Here is a 15,242-nt window from a genome sequence, read left to right on the forward strand (position 1 = left end):
CAAATTCATAGTAGTATTCAAACATCTACTGAAACAATATCTAGTGAAGAGCACAATGAAGAATCGAATGGAGATAGAATAAACAAGGAAAAATATTGTGAAACTAGTTCTATTCTTACAAATTTATATGATCCTGCTCAATGAAAAAATATTGATACAAAGTTGAGAGACTTAATAGTGGAAAAAGGTCCAATTAGAGATTATGATATTCATTTTCCTAAAGATGAAAATAATAGACACTTCTTTATAATACATTACATTCGTAAGTTATCAAATGGTGAAAAATATGATAGAAGGTGGTTAGTATAAAAATTTGATTAGTAATTTTGCATCTCAAAAAGCTAGACGAGTTATTTTTAAATAAAATTTTAAAGTATTTTATACTTATTAAAAAATTTCATCATTTAAAAAAAAAAGGCCTCTTTTTGTGAGTTCGCCTTAGGCCCCCAAATGTTTTGGGCCGCCCCTGCTTGGATATGCGATAAAAAGGTTAAACGAGTGGAAGGAATGGAGTGGCACTGATGCTCCATCGAAGCACATGGGTTTCATCAGAGAGAGTGCTACGACCACCCCCTGCAATCAAAACCACAACAAAATGGGTTGAAATACTATGTTTCACGTAAATCAAGACGTTGGCTACAATGAGCCCATACAGCTACAGCATTCAGCCACCATACGTGGTCACGACACGTGCCACTCTTCCATGACGTACACAGTGATGTTGATTTACTACTGGCTTGCGTATATAGAATGTACATGGTTATGGGTACCTCTCGACACCTTTTGCTCTTTGCCACGCGTGCAGATTATTTTGTCCTCGCTAACCTTCTATATCCCTCTCAAAGAAGTCGAACCTTGTCTCCTTGGTTCTTTTTTATCCATGTATTCTTTTGGGTGGACCCATGACCACCTATGGTTGTCTCTGGCGACTTTCTCGCGTCCACTTCCCGCCTTTAATGCGAGTCCGACCTTAAAGAAATTTGCACCCAGGGATTTAACTGAACTACTGAGCGCCGCTCATAGATTAGAGTCGCACATTTCCACTCCTCAGATTCTATCCTTTCCTCTTTTTTTACATTCACTTATCTGTAGTGCTCAGTAGGGTGAGATACAGAAAAGCTTTGTTGAAATAATTCCCGTAGCTTTGTGTGTGTGTGTGTGTATTTAAATGGTAAGGGAGGCAAGATGCCACCTTTTTTGCCGTCTCTATATTCATACCTGTAGCTGTGTTTTTTTTTATTAATGGCAAGGGAGGCAAGATGCCACCTTTTTTGCCATCGATTCATACCCGTAGCTTTGTTTAAATGATTCCCGTACCATCTCAATCAGAATCTGCGAGCAGTGCATTTCCATAATGGACACTGTTGAAGTTGATCTCGCAAATGTCATGCGTAGGGTCGCGAAAATGCTCATCTATTGGAGCTAGCCAGGATGGAACAACTCGGGTCATTGGGTCATTGTTTAAATTTAGATCCCTTTAACTTATTTATCATTCAGAACTGACTACAGGCCATATTATCTAAGCTTGCAACAAGCACTCTGTTACATGCTTCCGTACCACCGCTCAAATCAAGATGAGAGTTTGTATCCAAGATAAACTTGCAGGCCAAACTTCAGTGAAAGCTCCAAGCAAGAAAGAGACGAGAAAAGGGGAATAAACAATCTAATTAGATTCCCTTTTGATAAACCATTCCATGTTCTCCACCTCGAAAGATTCCTATTGGATGGCTTAAATTATAATCAAAGTTTTAGAATCTCAAAAGAACTTGCACTTCCATCAATAGGGATATTTTGGATTTAATCTACAGAGTAGCAGTCAACTCAAAACTTTACGTAGCTGGGAATACCGACTAGGTGACCAGAGCACTATCAGGACTCCCCAATATAGATGTTAGAATTAATTCCAAAATAATAGAAAAACCTATTTGACATAAATGTAGCCTTCTATCTAACGGAAAATAGAAGTGGCTCCTTTGTTTACCTTTACTGCAAAGCAAAAATGATGTTCAAACAAATTGCATGCATGCGAACGAACGATTTACGAGCCGAGCGTCTTCAATCAGACAGTGGTCCATGTTATTAAGCAATTATTCTACTGATACCACAGCATATTTTGATGGTGAAAAATCCCAAATGCTGGTTATTAATGTTGGAAATCACCTATAAAAAGAGCCTGTTCTGCCATTCTTTGTTTTATTCAACAACAAAAAAAATGGTAAAAGAAACCTATATGCGTTATGCAATAGGCTACACGAGGGGATAGCCTTCCACCGCGTATGACCCTCCTAATCCCTGTTGCCTATTCTAAGCCCATGATGCACAGAATCCGATTATGTATGACAAACAGGACATGAGAAGTTTTGTTTGGTCAATGCACAGGATTCCAACAAACTGAAGTTTCATCGCCTTTCCAGGCCCTCACAGGCATGAGAATTGCTAAATGAGAAAAAACATGCACTAAAATCACAGGATATACGGTGGTATCCTGATGGCACATAATATGCTCTGCAGTGGAAGAAGGCGATAGAAGAGTCAGCAAGAGAATTTTGATGCTGTCATAGAAGTAGATTAGTTCATCCATTAGAACCAAAACCTAAAATTCTGCACATTTGTGCAATAATGGAATCATGCTGAACTGCTGTATAGGACAAGGTGCAAGAGTCCAAGAACCTAAAATTATGGTCTATATTCTATAAGAGTTCAAAAGAAACAGCAATATAACCTAACATCTGAAATAAGTATGGTGCAACTTTGAAGGATCTGGATGACAGATAGCTTTGCTCTCATCATTTCAAATGGGTTTCTGCTAAGTGCAAGAACTAGGAATGTACCGCTAAATATGTAGAAGTCTCTACAATAATGCAGTGTCAGTAATAAATTATTTCCATCCTCACGCAATTCTCACAATCAGAAGTAAATATAGAATGAGAAAAGGACCTACACTGTGCCATGTTTCAGCAGCAAAATCAATAGCATCTTCAGCGAGCCCTTGCACCACCTGTGGAAGAAGATTCTCTGGATAAATCTCATAGAGCATACAGCAGAATCACGACGTACAATACAAGAGAGATTATGTACAAGAGTATAAAAAGAAAACTTCCTAATATTGAATTATTGAAACCACACAAGGAAAGAATAGCATGCAATTGTTAAAAATTATCCTTCCTACCATAATCCAGCATTTTAACAGAACAATCTTGATGAGAAACCAATCTCACATGAAATTTGCAACTCATACTATAATGTTAAATTGTTTGACAATAAAATAAAAAAAAGAATCCAACCTATAACATCAATAAAGCCCAAAAAAATCTGAAGTGCTTGTGCTACAATATCATCCTTCCCCAGTTCATAAGCATGCTGAAAAATGATGATTTTCATGCATCGGTTGAACATGTACATACTGCTAGTTGCGCTCAAAGGCTTTTGGCTTCTAAGAAATTCAGGAGATGTTACACAAGCTGAACTCCATGTCAGACAAAGCATCGATCTCCACATATGCATACATCAGGAGACTTATATAAATTTTATTTATGTATTATTGTAAAGTTAATAACTTCACTACCCCACAATTTCAGCTAATGTAAGCTCAAAGACCACCTCAAAAGATTGAAAAGGAAAACAGAAAACTATGATTGAAAAGGAGACAAAAACAAGTATGTGCCTTTGATGGTTTAACATGCTATGTTTGAATGTTTTTATGCAAGGTTCATCGAACCGGTACCAGGACTCGTACCGGTTGGTAGACGGAACAGTATGGTATGGGTTTGCCATTCCGCGATATGAATTTGAAGGATTCTCCCCATCAAAAAACTCCTTTTACAACCTCATTTTCCATTCTAGAAAAGAAAATGAAAATATTCTAAATGATTGAGAATCAACAGCAGCTTGGGGCAATGGATCCTCCCCTAACAATTGTTTTTGAGATGCATGCACTAGCTGCAAATCTAAATAAGCATGCAAAGGCTTAAGGAGTACAATTCTAATAGAATGAACAAAACAATTACTCTACATGATTAGGTAGATGATGTTTTCATTTCGCTCAAAAACATTTTTAGATAATGATTATAAGATGCCCTATGATATATAACAGAATGTGGGTCCGATGTTGAAGATGACAGAGAGTTAAATTATCACCAAGGTAAAGAGGATAACTTCTATGAAGCTCCAGAACAAAGCACAGGGATGTACACATTTAGAGAACATGTTAAAAAGGCAGAGGTTCAAGGGAACTTTTGGAAAAATCAACTCAGATTGCTAGACTGTTAAGTGTATTCATGAAGTAAGGTGGTCAGTTAGCATTTCCAGAAGATTGGACAAATGATAAATTTCAAGTGCACATGAAAAGGATTATCTAAAACTTCCCAGGATAAAAATTTTGGTCATTGTAATTCATCTAGGACAATGCAGAAAAATGTGCATTCTCCCCGATATCACCTCCACTACTGCCACATAGCATGCATAAAAAGAAATCATTATAAAAAGAAGCATATCAAAAAACCTAAAACTAGACCACTATTACAATGCTACATAATAGGTAGAAAGAAACACTCCGTGGTGCTTTCTTGATTTTTTTTTTCTTGACTAAAAATGGGTTTAATGTTTTAAAAAAAGTGACCAGCTTCTTGTATAATTTGCATAATAGCTCTACATTAAACCTACTACACAAAGGCATCCATTGGATAATTATTTTAAAACATTTGTGAAATGATTTGAATTACAGAAAAAACTAAACAGAAACAGCACAAAGAAACAGAAAACAAGTCACGACTCAACCAAAGACAAAAAAAGACGGGAGAGATCAGAGCAGCAGACCATACCTTGGGACAGGGATCATGATCTCCCTGCAAAATCAGCCCAGCCAAACTGAAGGGACTGCACCATAGAATGGCCGGAGGTATTTCAGAGAACCCGATTAGCATCAAACAAATCAAAGAATTGAAGGTAATGAAGCATAATAGAAGAGAGTTGGTGAGAGAGAGAGAGAGTCGTTTCTTGCCCTGGAAAGGATGGAGAAGGGTGAGATAGAGGGTTTGAGAGAGGTCTGCTGTTGTTTGCAACAGGTCAATGCCCAGGAATTGAGACCCGCAGTTTTAGACATACAATTAAGTGAAGAAAATAGAGCATGACATACAAAGGGCGAGGTTTGAGGACAGCCAGGAAATTAGTATCTTATTAAGAATGCATGTTAGTCACAGTAAAACTACATTCCACTCCATGATGCATTCTTTCTATTTCACTGGAGATCTTATCATTCGTCCTAAACCATGAGGCTAGCTAGCAAGTGGTACCTATTTCTTTTCTCCTCCCATCACCTCCTCAATTTAGTCAAACAAAGGAGTGCATGTCAACAGTTTCATGCTTACCCTTTTTTTCCTTATTAAAGTGTGAAACAATCAACATGCAACCTGCAGTGATGGGAAGGATAAAGAAGTTAGATGGGAAGATAAAGATGGATGCAACCATTATACTGGCAGATCATTGCTCCATATAGATTGAAAGGTCCAAAGTTGATTGATTCATCATTCATGTATGCTAGTGTAGCTAAATCCAGCACCAAACCTTCTATTCCCAGGTTTACAGATTTAATGGAGTGATTTGTGCGTGCACTTTTGAAGAATAAAAAGTTGATCCATGCATGGGAAAAAACAGTAAGCATGAGGGTGAATTAATGGTCAACAAAAAGCAACAAAAATTGACATCATGTGACCAATTCATCATATAAATTATTTTTTGGAGAAAAATTTTAATAAATTGTTGATTGACTTATAGGTAAAAATCTCAGGAAAAAGATTAGTTTACAAATAATTCTTCTAATAGTATTTTTTCAAAGTTTGCCATCTCGATACCAGACCCCATGCTGGTATCATCCTATTATAGTATCGGTACGCATAATACGTCCAGTTCGGCGTACCGAGTGTCGGTATACGCCCCGTACCAACATATGCTGGTTTGGTACTGGTACGGATGGTACGGATGGTACGCACTATTCTCAGATCACACTAGAATTTGGTAGGGAACAGAATATTTTAACAAATTCCAACAAGGTAATAGAAAAATAAGAGCAGAATGTATACATATTAGCAGCTGGATGTTGGTGAACCAGCATCTTGATGAAGTTTTGATAGTTCCATCTCTATGCATTCTCCATTCCTTTTATAGGTGTTTTCACACCATGGTAGGACCCTTTTGTCTGATACATTTGGAAAACTATATCAAGTGCTGTTGCAGATGTTTTATTTCCTTTCAGTAGTTGTTAATTGTTATAGATTTTAGTTATCAATCCATTGGCTAGTGGCATACCAATAGTCTACTTTTCCATCAAGAAGGTTTACCTCAGTGTGAACCTCCAAGTGTCTAGGTCTACAAATGAAGTGAAAGTTTAAAGATGAAAGATGGAATTCTCTTATAATGTCGATACGCGATACAATACAAGACGACAATGCATATCGAGTGTCGATACAGCATGAGACTACATACCAATTTGGTACCAATACGGTATGGTATGCTTGGTATGATACGGTGCCTAACAATGCGGCGAACCTTAGAATGAAGTTTGCACCATTACCAGTAACAGATTTATATGCACACCATAAATCTACAATAATTGAAGAAGATTGCCGTTACCTGATTACCAGCAAGCAATTTCTTATTGTACTGCCCATTTTAAATGATGCTTCTTAAAAAGAAAATCATTATAAAATAACAAACGAAAAATGATGGATCTTAGTAAGGCTTCATCAAGTAAATCTTTCTGATTGATCATTTCACAAGCAACATGTTACCCAATTCTTATTATACTGCCCATTTTAAATGATGCTTCTTAGAAAGAAAATCAATTATAAAATAACAAACGAAAAAGGATAGATCTTAATAAGGTTTCATCAAGTAAATCTTTCTAATTGATCATTCAACAAGCAACATGGTACCCAAAGCTTCAACTCCATCTATCTAAAAATCCAATCCCTGTATTTTATTGGCCAGGTAAAAATGCATGGCATTCATGGATTCTTATTGCAATTGATAGCATATGGGCTGCATTAGAGCCCTCCTTTTCAAGGAGCTGTCTGATGATGCTTTCATGTACTTTGTTACCAGAAAGTGTTGCATCTAAAAAGAACTGAAACAACATTTCAAGCACATTAATGTTAACACTTTCTTTAGTAGCTTTGTAAGACAGTTCCGGAAAGAGTTGTTGCTCACATAAACTACAGACGAATAACATCACATCACAATGGAAGATTATGCAGTGATAAGCTGCTATTGCGATGTCTATATTACTAAGCTATAATCACTAATATTCTTATCAGGAAAGTTTCCCCATTTTATAGCATTAAACACTTCAAATGTGTCAACTTCTTGTTGAAATGAAGTCCAGAAACCTTTAGTAACGTTTCATTCTGCAGATCACTAAGTGCGAAGCTGGTAATGTGATGTCTTTATCACTAAGCTACAGGAAAATTTTCTCCCATTTATAGTGTTAAACATGTCACACGTGTTAGCTTCTTGCTGAAATGAAGTCTCGAAGCATTTAGTAATGTTTCATTCTGCAGATCCAGGATGATAATACATTACAGAGTTCCTAAATGCTGAAAATTATAAAGTAATGATGACGTCAAAAATTAAGATATTCTTTTTATCGTAAGGTACGGATGCATAATTCTAAGTATCATACCTTCTGTTCCCTTCCATTCAACAATTTTCTTATCCGACAAGCCATGAAGATCTTGTTAGCACTAGAAGACTCATAAAGCAACACCACGTTGACATGCTTAATACCCAGCCTACAGCACATAAAAAAAGCTCTACAATATCACAAAAGTATATTGCCAATAGAGCTATTGAAGGATAAAACTTGTCTGAACTTCTTTCCTTTGCTGCTAATAGAAGAGGAGTAGGAGCAAAAGGAGAATAAATTACTTATTTGTAAGATGTGGAGGGAAAACTTGGGAAGCAAATGCTCTCTGAAAGATGTCCATTCATTCAAATAGTCCTACTATTCCAGTCTTCTGAAGATTAAACTCTCTCTGCCTAAAAATATTGCTGCTAAAAGCACATGCTGATTGACTACTTGGATGGACAATCATTACAAAAGATATCTAAATCTATGGCAGATAATTTATTTTACTCCACAAAAAAAAACCAAGAAGAAACTCTTTCTATAAATACTTTTGTGGGAAGCTTCACCGTCCATCCACATAAACCACTATGAGAACAGAAATCAATGTTGTAATGTTGTGTAACTAAAAGTTACTAAAAATAACAGAGGTGGAAAGAATATGAAGGAGATGAGATACAGAAGAAAATATAAACTTAATTCCTGAGTTTGAAGATTTTTCCAATCTGAAATATGTATCCATGGTTATGATTCCTCTTTCCAGAGCTTCAAGATTTTCCTGGTCTCCTACCATTGCTTGATCCACTGTAAAAACATAGTTTATTCCACAAAATTCAAAAAAACATCCTTTGGACTGTTGTTATAACCCCACAGATCAGTTGCAGCTATAAGTACATTGAACTATGCTTGGCCAGAAGAACCACATTTCTACTTAGGAAAAAGTTAATAGTATATATGTTGTATCAAGGGCTCCCATACATCTCTACAATAAAGATGAAATATTTCAAACTGTCTTCCTAGAAAGAATCTTTTGTATCATTTCATGTCCACCATTTAGATTTAAACTATGAGAAAGGAGATGGTTCTTGATTAGCTCCTGAAGAGGGTTGGAAATGGGCTTGGGCCGGCCTGAAGCCCATTGGGCTAGGCCCAAAAGAGTTCAGATCAGGTTTGGGCTTAAATGTAGAGCCCATTTGTTTTTCAGGCCGGGCTCAGGTATGTTATTGCCCGGGTAAGACCCGAGCTTGAACTAGGCCCGAAACGGAACCCAAATTCATGCCCGAATCAATTTGTTTTTGTATGTTGTTATTTAGAAAGAATAATGAGAAAGTAAATGATAAATTAAAATGGATTTAGCTGAAAATAATGCATCATATATCATTTACTTATGTTTTAGGAGAGAGCCTAATTTTTAACTTAGTTCATTTACTTGGGAAGCAACATTATAAACTATTAAGCTTCAATCGGATTTAGGTCGAAACCTATTTTTAGCCCAAAAGAAAAATTTGGGCCAGCCCCATCAAATTCGGGCCAGGCTTGGGTCGGGCCCGGGCCTAGATTATCCAAAAATTTTCAGGCTTAAGCCCGTCCAGAAGAGCGAAAAAAAAATCGAGCCAGGTTTAGGTAGGGCCATGGCCTGACCCGGCCCACTTCCAACCCTAGCTCCTGAAGCCCACAAGGCCACAACTAATGCCTCTGTGCACCTTGGTTAAATACACACCTTTAATACGATCAATAAGGTCTCTTGACTTGTACTACATGCATGCACTTAGGAAAAATGGAAACTTAAGTATATAAGACATGGACGGCTAGATACTTCTTCCATAATTAAGCATAGCGCATTGAGCAACCTGTCACAATCAGATCTGAGCTATGCCCTAAAAGCTCAAAGCTTGTTGAGAAGCCTCTATCTAAATTGTTGTGCATATATATAATTTATTAAGATTATTTGTCAGAAATTGGTAAAAGCAATCAGCAAGCATGCATTAGAAGCTATAATCATCATGGAAGAATATATCAATGCAAGCACCAGCATATTCCTGATTCAAAAGTACATTGTGAAAGGATTCATCCTCATTTACCTTTTATTAGCCTACTTCTCCTGTTTGTAAATAGAGAGGAGCATTAAGAGGAGTCTATTTGTTGAAAAATGGAGTGTGTTAACAATGGGTCTCACATATGATAATAATATAGATGTCAAAAGCAAAAAGTTCACTAGGACGATAATTCAAATGGCTGATAAAAAATAACTTCTAGGTTCATGCAAAGAAAAAGGAAGCCACCTATAATAAGATATATGTATGGTCTTTTCAAAAGCTGCTTACACTGAAGTTATGATTGTAGAGGATTAGCATTATCCGTGTGTTAAGAGAACAAAAAAGGCAAGCATATAAAATTAAGAAAGAATGAAAGAAAAAGGAAGCCACCTATAAAATGGTTTGTTTGAGGGCAAAAAAGGCATGCATATAAGTTAAGAGAAAAGAAACTAAATAAAATTTATTACTAACCATATAATAAAGTTACCTAGCATATCAAAATATCTCTTAGAAAAAGAACAAGATGCTCAAACACTATTAGGGGAGCATTGCAAGGTGGCACTATAGGCTTAAGCACAAGATCATTGAGATAATTGAGTTAGTTCCAAACTGCTTCATTCAATACAAGAATGACATCCTACTTAGTAATTTCTCCTCCTCGATGACTTTCAGCCATGTCTTCTATACTTTTGGAGATACCTGTCCTGGTGATGCCTGTGATATGGAAACACATTAGATACACATATTTGACTCAATGATAAAGACACAAATGCCCAACATACCAGTCTTGCATTTTTTTAAAGCAAGACTTGAAATTCATGAATTGCACAGTCCAAAAATACATTTTTAGAGGAAGAATGTTCATTATCTATCACTAATCATTAGCATGCAAATAGAGCATATGCCACAATAAACAACAACATATTTAAGTTAAACATTAGCTAGAATATCATAACTAGTTATCAAGACGAAGCAGATTATAAACTAGAATTTTAAGAATAACATGTGGTTGTAAGCAATTACAACCCAGCATCTGATAAGTGCACTTGTAATGCAGCAGTACTTGACAAGGAGAAGATCTGGGCAAAAATCTCTTTCAAAGTTGTGGAGCAACTATCATGGCATCTAACAATTAAAGTAATAACATTTTTGTCCAATCATTTAGCATTTTGAGATCACAAAAGAAGGCAGCCATGCCTTATAATTCAAGCAGGAAGTAATACAAAGCAAAAAGAAAAGATAATGGAAAATTTATTTTTTAGTATAATAGAAAAGTACATAATTAGGGTGCAAATGATGAGAAAAACATACTTTCGCCATTTCTATTACTCTTCCTCCTATAGGCTTCAACTCCAACACAAGCTTAAATTATCAGGTAGGACAAATCTATATGCATAGTGAATAAGAAACAATCAGAACAATGCATGCAAATCAAGGATTCCAAAGATTTAAGTAAATAAATCAATCAACATGTGAGGACATCAAAACTGATCAAACGTGCATGTAGATGTCATGTCATCAGCAGAAACTTATGTAATCCAATGCTTGATAGTATTCAAAGCAATATGACCATCTGCAGAGTTGGAATAGAACAGATAGCTGGTAAGAAAATCCAAACAAACATAAGGGAACATTTAAGAAGAAGCATGTTAAATCACCTTAACATCTGAAGCTTTCCTTTACAAGCTCATATGGGCCTATAGAAATATATGAAAAAAATGCTTCGAATTACTTGAAAGTAAATAAAATCAAAAGGGTTTAAACAATTACTGTTCTCTGTAACTTATAAGCCATTAAACCAAAGATCAGGGAAAAGAAAGAGAAAGATATCATAATAAATAATTCCATTCAAACAACCCAACATATTCACCAGGGACATCAACAGAATGGGGCAAAGAAATTCGCAAAGAACAGGAAAGAAAGAAGGAAAGAAGGAAAGAAAGGAAGAACACACAAAATAATTCCATTCAACCGTTCAAACACTTAAATCACCAACGCACAAGCAAGCAGAAGATTGAATCTTTTATGAGAAATAAGAAAATTATCATGCACATAAAAGCACCAAAGGAGAAATAAATAAAGGAAGCATAATACAATGGTTGTATTCAAGCGTTCCAATGTCAAAATTCGTGTAACACACAAGTAGGGCAACAGGGCATCAAATATTTTGCAGCAAATAAGAAATCCGTCAAACACAGAAAAGAAACTAAGGAAGAAAGAAAGTAACCGCAAAAAAATAATTAAGCACAAAGGAACCATTGTACACATACGTAAAATAGCAGACGATCAAATCTTTGACGAGAAATAATAAAGTCATCAAGTACAGAGAAGAAAGAAAGGAGGAAAGAAACCGGAAAACGCACATTCCATGTGACTGTTTGAACTTCCTTTCTTCTTTCTTTTGTGTATGAAATAAGTCTTCCAATATTGAAATCGCTAAACACATCCGCGAAACAGAACAAGATCAAATCTTTCACACCAAAGAAACAATTCCACTCAAGGTAACAAGACTGCTCAAGCGTTCCACCACCGAAATCACCCAATACATATGCAAAACAGAACAAGAATACATAGCAAGAACCAAGAAATTTATCAAGCACGGAAAAGAAAGCCATAGAGAGAGAAAGAAACTGCAACAAAATAATTTCATTCGGGCGTTCCAACATCAAAATCACCCAACAAATCGGAAAAACTAACACCAAGATGGAATCTGCCACAAGAAAAGAAAAAGAAGAATCAGCAAGGATGTCAAAGAGGGAGAATTATGAGTTCGCTCCCTAATGCAAGAACGCGGGTCGATCCTGGATTCAAGAACATCCAGAAACCGCCAGCGCAGCAGCAGACGAACCCTAGTCTCTGATCTCTCCACCATCGGAGGAGGAGGAGGAGGAGGAGGAGGAGGAGAAATAAGGTTAGGGTTCCGTTCAAGCAAGGAGGGGGGGGGGGGGGGGGGGGGGGGGGGCGCGGGGCGGGCTGTGGCGAGAGCGGGAAAAAAAAAAGTCGGTGTTTGGAGGGCCGACGCTGGGCGTGTATAAATAGAGAGAGGGACGTCGCACAGGTGTCTTGCGCGTAGGATGCGTGCAAATAACGGTTTAGATGAATGAGAGGTTAATTAATATGCTAAAGCAAGCAAAAGGTATAGATCATGAAAATAATGGATAAGGTAAAATAATAACATCCAAGAACTGACATTTTGATGGGTTTCATATGGACACATTAAAACAGCTCCAAATTAGCAAACAACTAATAAAAATTTTAGAAATTATTTCATGCATTTATCATTGGTACGAAATATCTGTGAGCACGTTGGAGGGATAATAGCCTTTCGAGTCATCCGTGTTTATCGAGAGGCGAATAGTACTACTATCTGAGTTATCTTCTGTGCACCATTCATGAGACTTCTGGAAAAGTTTTAAGTCTATCTCTTTCGCCCTCAGTGATTCTTCTTTTAACTTTTCTGGATGTACTCATGCACCGATGGTGCGCTGTATCAAAAAAAAAAAAAGAAAAAAAAAGGAGAGGTTATCTCCCCTTAAAAGCTTACAAAGCTCTCCAGATCCACTATTCATGGCCTTAAATTCTAGCTTGCTAATAGTTGTGGGCTTTTTCTAAAGCCCGCCATCCTGGGCTTAGCTTGGAAACACCCTTTTATTGTTCTAAATATCATATATACATGTGCATTGTGATGTGAACTTGCTTTGCGGATGTTTTAATCCAGCTAAATTGAAACCACCACATAATTAGATCTCAGGAGGATTGTGATTAAATAACTGACAGTTATCATGTCAATTCTAAGTTTAACGTGCTATATCAAAATTTTGGTTTTTTTTCTTGTCCGCTTTAATTAAATGAATTAGATGTGCTCAAATTGAACCTGATTTTGCGATATCCACCGTGCATAATTTATCAAGTTTACGTCCTAGTTTGCACAGATATTAGGTCAAGTCCTCTTTTTTTTTTTTGAGTATGGTCATGCATTCCCTTAAAACTTCCCGAAAGCAGGCTTTAATTCTAAGCTTTTGCATGACTAGCAAAAAAAGCTTACTAGAAAGCTGGTGGACATCACCAAAGCCACAAGGAAATCTATGTGTGTGTGAAATAATTGATAAGACTGTCTTCATTGACTTAAAATTCTATTATAACTAATAGAATACTTAATAAATGATTTACAAACTAATCACCTCAAGCAAGGATCTTCCGAGGCAAACTCCAAAAACATCTTCTTGTATTGCTACAGTATTCTTTATTTGGATGGTTGACTCCAAAACTTTTCCACTCTACATGGTTGTGGACAATCCTATTTTAAATAACATAGTCGAGTCAGTGCTTGCTTTGAGGGAGAAGAAATATATTAGAGATCTCTACTAGGCAAAAGTAAAAATCTTTATCAATATATACAGATGATGGAAAAATAATCGGCAGGTGGATATCACATCCAACCAGCCATGCTTCCTCTGAGCAATGAGTTGGACAGAGAAGGGGGGGAGGCCAGGGAAGGAAGCATAACCCCAATCCGTGACTAAAACATTGCATCAAACTCAACCACAACTCAACATCCGCATTGATTGCATGGTCAAAGCAGCCTCCAACCAAATAATTGCAGCCCACTGCCCAAACTCCTCGGCCTGATTTAAAGGCAAGCCTGTGCAGAGGTGGCCTTCCCAGCCTTTTTACTCCTGTTGCACTCAGCTGACTGCCCATACCTGCTTTCTTGCATGGGAGAAATTGTTCCCTGTCCTGCTGCATGCACCACGTAGTCGTGCTCATTTCTGTACACGTAGATGCATGCTTTTTTGGTCAAAGTAGATGCATGCTTGAGGAATGGGTCCCTAGGAGCCGAGTGATTGTGATTTATGGCATGCATGCACGTAGTGAATAGTTTTTCCTTGCATGGCCCCCTCCTCCATAAATACTCTCTCTCTCTCTCTCTCTCTATATATATATATATATATATATGGTCCTGAATTCCATGCAAGAGACCACAATGAGGGCACCATGTAGCTCCATCATGCACCATTATTCATAGTTCAAGTACCGGATATGGGGGCAGCAGGTAGGGTCCCATATGGCACGGTGCCATTCCTGAGCGAGCCTTCTTGATTTCGGTAGCCGAGGTTAGAGAGGGCTGGGTTGGGCTCGTGCCCATGACCGGGTGTCCCCGGCGTTAAGGCCCTACTCAACGAATCCCCACGGCAGCCTCTCTACCAACCAAATATTATGGAGTTTGATGAAATGCCATCCCTTTCCTCCATGGGCAATGCTGGGTGTGCTCGCTCACAGCTCATTTGAAAACGGGAGCAGCACAACCGGTCAGGCTACGATAAATATAAATTGCCTGCCACGAATTGACCTTCTTCTCTCAACTCCGGTCCCCTCTACTTGGCTTATGAGACTCCAAAGCGAACGTCGTTTCAGTGAAAAAGATTTGAAGTTGGAATCAGCCATTGAGCCCCAGTTCTACCCCGCAGGTTTCATAGGGTCCCATAATTAAGCTTCTTGTGGAGGAGATTAATTCTCATGACTCATCCGTAGATTAATTCAGTGGAACGGAGGCCGCTCATACTTTTGGTGAACGGCTAAGGTCACGG

At 37.5% G+C, this 15,242-nt stretch overlaps 1 protein-coding gene across 11 annotated transcripts; it reads right to left on the reverse strand.

The window, feature by feature from the left end:
* Positions 1-2,335: 2,335 nt before the first annotated feature.
* LOC120111622 (vesicle-fusing ATPase-like) lies at positions 2,336-12,566 on the reverse strand. Of its 11 annotated transcripts, none has more exons than XR_005512991.1 (6): positions 11,313-12,566; positions 11,143-11,227; positions 10,966-11,040; positions 10,296-10,368; positions 7,676-7,784; positions 2,336-2,998 (listed from the first exon to the last, which is right to left on the reverse strand). XR_005512991.1 is itself a non-coding variant. In XM_039129225.1 (4 exons), exons 2-4 carry the CDS (start codon positions 10,328-10,330, stop codon positions 2,891-2,893), a joined length of 252 nt encoding a protein of 83 aa, XP_038985153.1. In that variant the 5' UTR covers positions 10,331-10,368; positions 10,966-11,297; the 3' UTR covers positions 2,336-2,890. The 11 variants fall into 11 exon arrangements, 3 of the variants coding, with proteins under 3 accessions (XP_038985153.1, XP_038985154.1, XP_038985152.1); XR_005512990.1 differs by having other exon boundaries at positions 11,125-11,227; XR_005512992.1 differs by adding an exon at positions 4,821-4,875 and having other exon boundaries at positions 10,966-11,227.
* Positions 12,567-15,242: the final 2,676 nt, after the last annotated feature.

This window comes from Phoenix dactylifera, chromosome 8 (assembly GCF_009389715.1).
Source record: "Phoenix dactylifera cultivar Barhee BC4 chromosome 8, palm_55x_up_171113_PBpolish2nd_filt_p, whole genome shotgun sequence".
Taxonomy (NCBI): domain Eukaryota; kingdom Viridiplantae; phylum Streptophyta; class Magnoliopsida; order Arecales; family Arecaceae; genus Phoenix; species Phoenix dactylifera.